The 10,024-nt window shown below is 29.0% G+C and overlaps 1 protein-coding gene across 1 annotated transcript in view; it reads left to right on the top strand.

Moving 5' to 3' along the window:
* Positions 1–3,640, top strand: part of LOC123007012 (pituitary homeobox homolog Ptx1) — a 49,355-nt gene extending 45,715 nt beyond the window's left edge. Inside the window, 1 exon segment of the mRNA XM_044402013.1 lies at positions 1–3,640. This exon segment is cut by the window's left edge and continues 11 nt beyond it. Within this exon segment, the coding sequence (XP_044257948.1) occupies positions 1–248 (248 nt within the window). The 3' untranslated portion in view covers positions 249–3,640.
* The last annotated feature ends 6,384 nt before the right edge of the window (positions 3,641–10,024 follow it).

Raw genomic sequence — 10,024 nt, 5'->3', positions numbered from 1 at the left:
CGGCCGTGGCGCCCCAGCCGTGCCCCTACACCACCCCCGCCAACCCTTACTCCATGTACCACCACAGGGCTGCGACGGAGCCCTGCAGCGCCATGTCCTCCAGTATAGCCTCGCTGAGGCTCAAGGCGAAGCAGCACACCGGATTCGTGGGGTACTCCAGTGTGAGTCCGGTGAGGTCGAGTTCGGCGGGGCTGTCGGCGTGTCAGTATGCGGGCAGTGGGATAGGGGTAGGTGAGAGGCCGGGCTGAGACCACGATTTGGCCTTGGTGGCCCAATTAAAACACGAAGACCAAGACGATTGATAAGATAAGTACGTTTGAACAAACACGGAATTATACCATGTGTTTGCGAATGATAAGAGAGCTAAAATGGCAGACGGAGGCCATTTTGCGAATTTAGAAAGGCGCAATTAATTCAAACCATTTTTAACAAGTGCAATATTTATTCTAAAATGAAGAAATTATGGTTTTTTAGTGAACTAAATTACTTAATTAGTTCAAACACTTAAAAATTACATTTTTTAATATTACACTCATTGGTTAAGATTAGAAAAAGTATAGTATTCAACTCATGATCATGAGAAATGACCATTTCCACTTAGATGAATTTCATCTTTATGGAAATGACCAACTTTCTCATTCGTTGAATAATATACTGTTTTGTCATTTTAGAGCGTTTGAGCAACCAAAAATGCAATTATTTTGCAACATTTTTCAAAAATAAGACAAAAAACCACTAAATTTGGTCAAAAATAGTTTAATTTTTGCTTTTCTTGAGAGTTCTTGAGATTAAATCTCAATTTTTTGCCACATTTTGCTAAACCAAGAAATCATCAAATTTTTAGTAAACTAAATTACTTAATTAGTTCAAACACTTGAAAATTAGAATTAGAATTAAAACTTGATCGACAGTTTTACAGTTTGTTGGTATTTTTTAAACATTTTATTTTGTAACATTACGTTTTTTAATAGAACAGTCATTGTTTAAGATTAGAAAAAGTATAGTATATAACTCATGATCAGGAAAAATGGCCATTTCCATTTAGATGAATTACTCCACTCGCCTTCGGCTCGTATCGTGAATTTCATCTTTGTGGAAATGACCAACTTTCTCACTCGTTGAATAATATACTATTTTGTCTTTTTAGAGTGTTTGAGCGAGTTTTTCAGTCAAAAATGCAATTATTTCGCAACATTTTTCAAAAATAAACCGAAAAATCACTAAATTTGGTCAAAAATAGTTTAATTTTTGCTTTTTTTAAGAGTTTAAGTACGTTCTTAAGTTTAAAACTCAATTTTTTCGCGACATTTTGCTAAACTAGGCCAAAAAATCAGGAAATTGAGTCGAAAACAATATTATTTTATTACATTTTTTTATCCAAAAACCCAACTATTTAGCAAAATAACCGAAAAACGCCAAATTGGATCTAGAATTATGTTATTTTGCCGAAATTTTCAACGTTTAAACACGTTTTTGAACTAAAAACTAAACTTTTTTTGCAAGATTTTGTTAAAGTTGAACGTAAAATCACTAAATAAAACTTGTTTTATTTTTATTTTTTTTTATAAATTGTTGTTTTTATTTTTTTTTTTCTCATATTGCCATTGCGAGTTTTGTAAGAAGTGAGAAATTTTTATAGTCTTTCCAACAACAGATTTGACCTAGGGTGGGTTTGTAGAAGTCGAAATAAATATTTGATTGTAATTTAATTTAATTCGTTACGTGATTGTTTCAATTTTAATGAACAATCAATCAGATTTCAGGATTTTGAAGTTAAACTTAAGTTTAAAACTCAATTTTTTCGCCACATTTTGCTAAACCAAGAAATCAGCAAATTTTTGTTGAACTAAATTACTTAATTAGTTCAAACACTTAAATTTGAATTGTAGAAGCTTTTAAAGTTTTTTTGAATTTTTGATAACCATCTAAAACTGATCGACAGTTTTACAGTTTGTTGGTATTTTTTAAGCATTTCATTTTTAACAGTTTTTAAATACTATTTTACATTGTGTAAATATTAAGACCACATTTCAATGAAATTTTGATTTTGAGACACTTTTTCCTTGTTTATTTTTCTTGGTTTACGTTTCGTAACTCGACGAACACAAATGTGAATTTTATTAGGAGTAAAAGTGATGTAGCGAACGTAGTGAAGCAAAAATTCAGCTGAGTTACGCCAAATAACATACTATTATTAGTAAATGAATAAAGTAATCAGAACGCTTTCCAAGTAGTAAAATCATAACAACGTTTATAAACAAACATCACGCGTCAGTATCGGAATTTGGGTTGAGATTTTCAAAAGTGTGTTTATTAGTCTAACTAGTGCAGTTAGTAGTGCAAAATGTCGAACGCTGATGACCTACAAGGCGAAAGAGACAGGAAAGAAACAACATTGGTAAATGTTAATAAATAATGTCATGGTAAAAGTAAAAACGCTTAGGCGCAAAAATAAAATTTTTACTCCATGGCCGAAAAGTGAAACTTTTAGTTGTAACAGTCATAAAAATGGTTAATTTTTTTGAGTTTGTAGATATAATATTTAGTTCGTTTTAGTTTAACAAAACAGCAAAACAATAAAAATGTCTAATATTGTTCTAAATCAAAAAAAATTGGTAAAACTTTATATGATTTTGCTTTGGAGGTAATTTTCAATCCATTAAAACAAAGTCGTTTCTGCTTTTTGAAAAATTTCCACCCCATTATTAATTGCGCCTAACTAAATATTTGTCATTCCACCCTTTCCCTTTGCCACAATAATTAATTGTCTGCTCTGCAATAAAACAAAACAGTTGGGTGTTTTTGCTTTGGCACAGATGAAATCAATTTTGATCATTTATTCATAGTTTATAATAATGCAGATAATTAATTAAAGTGGCAGAGGAACGGTTTGATGTAAAGCGACTTCATACAGCAATATCTGGTCTACGTGTTGTATCAAAATTTGTAAATAATAAAAAATCTAGTTTTGATGTCGATTTGTAAAGTAGATGATGATTAATGATTTGGGGCGCGTTTCTAAAAGCGATTAAAAATAATGTAGTGTGTAGTAATTAATAACATAAATTATCCAGCCCCTTACCTGAGTTTTTAATTAATTGTGAATTATCGCCATGTAAAATAAAACCCCCGACTTACACGTGCCATACATTTAATTTAGTTTAATTAGGATTCACCGTTCAAAATGAATGTTTTTCTGCTCAATTAACGAGAAGTGATGATGTAAGATTTTTGTTATAAAAGAATGTTATAGTTTAGGTATTACATTAACTTGTAGTACAAAGTTTCTAGCCAAATATATTTTATGATCGTGCCAAATGATTCCCAAAGATTGTTTTAAGTTTATTATTCTTGATTAAAAGAAAATAGATGAGATTGGCGATGGCCCTTTTTGTAGGCCATCAGTACAAAGGCTGCAAAGTGCAATGTAAAATAATCGGGTGCGTGTGTGTTGTGAATAAATCGAATGAATGAGAATTGTTTAAGTACTTACTTGTTTGTAAGATATTTGAATAGATTGTATAGTGATACCCCCCACAAAACTATTGTACCTATCTCCACAATTATACTCTGTGCATATCGTTTGTAACTGTTTGAACATTTTCAATCATCTAGTCACAATAAAATTAATCCATACTTACACCACTGAGTTTTATTTCAAAACCCCACAACATTTTTTAAATATTTATTAAAGGGTAAACAAACTTAAAAAAGGTAAGTAAACAATACAATCAGAAAAAACATAAATCAAAAATAATCTCTTTCAAAATTTATTGTCTGTAATTTTACAAATACAGTCAATAAATAGTTAATACATATTTTTCTGAAAACAGTCAACTTTCGCCGCTTTGAGTCATTATAAATTATTTGATTAATAATGATTGACTTTTCTACACTTTCGATTTAAATTACTGTATAGCGTGATTCAAAAAGACCGTCCAATCACTTGAATGGTTTTATGAACCATTGAATTATTATCAAAACTGCAAACCAAAATGTTGTACCAACTTTCAAGATATAAATTTTTAAAACTGCAAATTTTGCAAGACGTTAAAATATGCATCTAACATAATAGAAAATAATAATTTTCTGAGTGTAGCTATATTTACTGAGAGTCGACATATTTTTTAGCCAAACAATTGCGATGCTACAGTGATTTATAATAACCTTATGTAATAATTTTTTCGAAATTTCCATTTAACCTTTTTGAAATAAAAACCTACAAATGATTTGCAAAAAATATACTTCTTAATCGATTTGTCAAATGACAATTTGATGACATTTAAGTAATTTTTATTTTTATTAACTATCAAGAATAATTTTGTCATATTTTTCAACCAATTATGGAAGATACTACAATGATTTATAATAACCCTGTGTAATAAATAGTAATAGGTCTCGTGATTTTTTTTGAAATTATTTTGATTTTTAAATTTTTAATGAACAACATTTGCAAAATATATACTTGATAGATTTGCTAAATGCCAATTTGATGACTTCAGTAATTTATATTTTTCTGACAAGACATTGACAAAATAATAATTTTTCCCATGAAACTAAATGCGCCGAAATCGAGCATATTTTTTAACAAATTGCAATACTACACCCTGTCTAATTTAGCAAATGGCAATTTAATAAAATTACGACATTTAATTGGAAAATAAATGTAAAAAATGTTTTTTGAAATTGTCCACAATGCAAATGAAATCGTTCGTAAAGTGTGCATATTGTAAAATATTGCCTTTTTATATAATTTATACAATAATTACTAGTCAATATAATTATCTATGAAGCTCTAAAGCTTCATGTCTTTAATAATATTTCCGACGTATCAAAACAAAATGATAATTTTCTCACTGGGAAAGTCGCCATATTTTTTAGCAAATTACAATACTGAGTACAAAAATTTATAATGACTTTGTATAATACTAAGTCGCTTATTTTTTTCAAAATTTTGACTTTAACTCTTTTTAAATAAAAACCTATTAATGATTTGCAAAATATGTATTATCATACATTTGTCATTGACAATTTGATTACTTTTCAATAATTTATATTTTTATGACATATTATTGAGACTTTGACAAGTAATAATTTCCTCAGTATAGCTATATTTACCGAAAGACGACATATTTTTCAGCCATATGCAATTGCGATGCTACAGTGATTTATAATAACCTTGTGTAATAAGGGTATATTTCTTTTAATTTTCATTATACTCTTTTTGAAATAAAAACCTACAAATAGTTTGCAAAATATATACTTAATAGATTTGTCAAATGACGATTTAATGACATTTCAATAATTTCGATTTTTCTGACGTATCAATAATAATTTTGTCAGTATAACTAGATTTGCTAAAAGACGACTTATTTTCAGCCAATTACGGACAATACTACAATGATTTATAACAACCTTATGTAATAAATAATAGCGGGTCCCGTAATCTTATTCAAAATTTTGATTCTAAACCTTTTTAAATAACAACCTAGGAATCGTATCAAGACAATGACAAAACAATAATTTTCTCAATGTAGCTTATTTACTGAAAGACGGCATATTTTCCAGGAAATTACAACACAACAATGATTTATAATGACCCTGTGTAAAAACTTTTTCAAAATTTCGATTTTTAACCTTTTTAATTACAATAAACGAAGAAATGGTTTATTTAGCAAATGACAATTTGATAAAATTACTACATTTAATTGGTAAATAAAGTTAAAAAAAATGTTTTTTGAAACTGTCCACAATGCAAACGAAATGGTTTATAAGGTGTGCATATTGTAAAATATTGCCTGTTCATATCATTTATATAATAATTACTAGTAAATATAATTATCTCTGAAGCTCTAAAGGCATTTTTTAATTTTTTTTTACTCTATAAGCGATTGTATGACCTTTTAAATCACAGTGCCTGTATTTCATGATATTTTTTCTCACTGAGACAATCGACATATTTTTAAGCAAATTACAATACTATATTGATTTATAATGACTTTGTATAATAATAAGTGGCTTATTTTTTTTTAATAAAAATAGGAATGTTTTGCAAAATATGTATTATTATACCTACATTTGTCATATGACTTTTCAATAATTTATTTTTTCCGACGTATTATTGAGACTTTGACAATAATAATAATTTTCTCAATGTAGCTATATTTACTGAAAGACGGAAATTTAAACACTACAATGATTTAATGACCCTATGTAATATCTTTTTTCAAAATATCGATTTTTAACCTTTTTAATTACAATAAACGTAGAAATGGTTAACAAAATATATGCTTGATAGACTTAGCACATGGAAATTTGATAAAATTACAACATTTTATTGAAAAATAAAGTTAAAAATAATATTTTTAGAAATTGGCCACAATGCGAACGAAATCGAGTAGATAAGCTATGGGCGTTCTAGCCCAAAATCCCATGTATTTTCTTATGGAGGTTCAAATTAGCGTTCAAGGTCATTCGTTTCCCCCACTACCAATGTCACGTGACTATGAGGTATGTAATGTTGGTTGCCTAGTAATATTAGAAGTATAATGGCGGGAAATTCAAATTTTCAAAATGGTGACAAACTTTCAAAAATGTTGGGAAATTCAAATTTTCAAAATGGCGGCAAAAAAATCAAAATGGCGGAAAATTCAAATTTACAAAATGGCGGCAAAATTTATAGATGGCGGCAAATTCAAAAATTTCAAAAGTAGCGAGAAAAATTCGAAAAATACAAAATTTCAAAAAATTGCTGTAAAAATTTCAAAATTTCAAAAACGGCGGCAAAAATTCGAGAAATTTAAAATTTCAAAAAATAGCGGTAAAAATTTCAAAAAATGGGCTACAAAATTCAAAAAAATTTTCAAAAATAAATTTATTAATGCTGGGAAATTCAAATTACAGCAAATTCAAATTTATAAAATGGTGGTAAATTCAAATTATTCAGATGGTGGGGGAAATTCGAGTTTTTAAATAATAAAATATTAGGAAACTAAAAAATTAAAAATAGTTGTATAATAATGAAGAATAACGTTATTTATATAGGGTTTTTATAATAAAAAATAATTACATTTAAAAAATCATTTATTATATTTAATAATACATTATAATGGAACTAGAATTAAAACAAATTTTAAACACATTTAAAAATCATTTTAAAAATATATTCTAAAAACTTATGCTCTATCAAGTATCGAATAATGTCCCCATGCTAACGTTTGATAAGTTCCGGGAATAATGTATCTTTTGTCATCGTCAGGGCTCAATCCGATTTTAGTATGAATTACACTTGAAACCTCGTGTTTTTCACTTTTAATCAATTTTTGATCAACGGATTTACTTGCAGAACTAGTTAAGCATTCAACATAATCATTAAATGTTATGTGTCGTTGAACAATGTTCTTTTTAACCCCCTTCGCCTTTTTAGTGCTATCTTTACCATCTACTCTGATAGCATACATTTTTGATCTTAAACCGATAAATTCGGTTATTATTCGTCCATTCATTTCATCTTTCATTAGCCCAAGAACTTTCTTATTTACCTGTGGAATCCCAAATTGGTTATTTAGAGCATAATCACTAGTATCAAATTTTTCATGACAATCTCGACGAATGATGTCATATATATTAGAACATTCTATTTCATAAATAATAGAATCTGTATCCGTATAGGCTCCACGACACTTATTTCCAAATAGAGGTTTCATATAATCATAATGAAATTCATAAATTTTAGTTTTGGAAATGTCCAAAATCGACATACCAACATAGATCGGTTTATTAAAGAAAATTTCCGTCTTGTTAAGCTCAATTGCTACTAGATGCTCATCAAAAATAGATGAATTTTTAGTAAAGTGTGCATATTGTAAAATATTATCTTTTTATATAATTTATACAATTACTAGTAAATTTAATTATCTCTAAAGCTCTAAAAACAAAGTCGATGGTTTTTAATAATTAGTATGGGAAGAAAATACTTATATGTGTTTTAAATGCTTCATTAAACTTTCTGTTTCAAACCAGTTGCGAAAATTTGCCAAATTGTTGCTATGCGTTTAGCTTCAGCTAGTCACTTAGTTTAATTAGAGAAATAATAAATGCGCAACTTTCCGTCACCCCCGTTTAGAGTGGTGAAATCGTCGCATGGATACGCAGATGTTCCGGGGTGGCATTTAAACTATTATTATGCTGATCGGGCCATGATAGCGGGATTACACTTGCAATAAAACCAGCACTGATACATATCAATGCAACCTCAATATGCTCCGACTGGTCGCTTTATTTATGGCTCGAATACGCGAACTGGTGACATGCTACTCCACCCCCGAGGGGCTCCACTACCATTATGCTAATATTCATTTTTATTGGATTTGCCCCACATATGTGTCTATGATCTGTGCTATTATTTTAACGCCCCGAGTTAATCAAACTATGGGGGAGATTTGTGGTCCAAATCGACGTTTAGGCGTCGCGACGCTTTGCTTTTTAAGGTGAGTTTACAGTACATTAGGGTGCGATCACTTAAAGATATTGAAGGCGAAGCTCGTTTTATTTTTATGAACCAGCTGTGAATTTTATCAACTGTTTGCTCCAAATAAGAAAAAAATTATTTTGTTCCGATAACGATAATCGTCTTATTACTCATAATATACTTGATGTTGATCATTTTATCTTCATTAACGTCAGTAAGATAAGTGACTTTGTCAGTGCATTTTTTTGAGGGTTTTGTCGGAAAACTTGCATAATGTAGCTATTTAATTAGCTAAAAGCATTGTACCGTAGGAGAGTGACGAGCACTGGAGCGTAATGTGGTTCCACTGTAAATGTACGAGACATTGGGTGCCTAATCCGAACTTAACGAGTTTCTGCCCCGATTCTGGCCATTTCGTCCCGTACTCAAAGTCTAAGCAATCAACATAAGAATCTAAAATAAAATCCGGAGTTATTTTCTTTTTCACTTAGAAAGATGCTTGCCTGCACTCGCTCTCCCCCAAAAGTATCACTCAAGGTGGAATAAATTCCGATGCGGATAATTCAATTTGCTACAAAATGAGTATTTCGTTTCTCAAAAATGTTTGCGCTTAATTAATAATTAAAATTTTGCAACGTAAAGAACTAAGTTACATTTTTTGCATTGCTTTACAATTACAAATTTCGTTCTTAATTCAAAAAATTCAATTATTAATGTATACAACAAATAAAAAATCAAGCAATTGTAATAAAAATAAATGAATATTATTTTCTTTATCAAAGACTTAAGCAGCAAATCTCTCAAAAATCAAAATTCTTGAATGTCTAAAATGTATCTAGTAAAATATTTAAATTACACTTTAAATTCAAAAAACTCAAAAAAATAAATAAAACATTGTTAGGTCGAGTTTAAAAATTTTAAATTTCTTGAATTTGGTAGTAAATCGTAAAAATAATCGATCAACCTTTTGATTTTCGGCTACAGTATAGTAAAAATTGTCAATGCGAGAAAATCGCCAAATTCTTATGACAAATTTTCTCTTTACCAGCAATTCTCTTAATATGTAACGCTATTTGTCAGAATAATCTTTTAAAAAACAGAAAAGGTAAATTGATAACAGACACAAAGATTGACCAAAATTTTGTTAAAAATTTAAAAATCAAAAATAAGCATAAGAGCAAATAAGACAGCAAAAGCTTAAAAGCTTTTTATCGTAAAATACCACAATATCAAGTAAAATTTTGTATCTTAATCAGTTTTAATCCGATTAGGAGCCTGTAAGAGTTATAGAACAGAAATTTTTATAATTTTGAGACGTTGACAAAATTTCTTCACAAAATTAATCGAAATGCAAGTTTAAGAGAAAATGTAAAGTGCTAACAAACACAAAGAAAGCAAAAGTACCAAAAATTGACCAAAATTAGAGAGCGAAAATACCAAAAATTGACCAAAATTTGGTTAAAAATTTAAAAATCAAAAATAAGCATAAGAGAAAATAAGCATATTCTTATAGAGCTTTTTTTATTGTAAAATCCCAAAACATCAAGTAAAATT

This window comes from Tribolium madens, unplaced genomic scaffold (assembly GCF_015345945.1).
Source record: "Tribolium madens isolate multiple individuals breed KSU strain unplaced genomic scaffold, Tmad_KSU_1.1 Scaffold_3;HRSCAF=73;Tcas5.2_LG2, whole genome shotgun sequence".
Classification (NCBI taxonomy): domain Eukaryota; kingdom Metazoa; phylum Arthropoda; class Insecta; order Coleoptera; family Tenebrionidae; genus Tribolium; species Tribolium madens.
The sequence above is the reverse complement of the archived record's forward strand: the minus strand, read 5'-3'. Positions and strand labels throughout refer to the sequence as shown.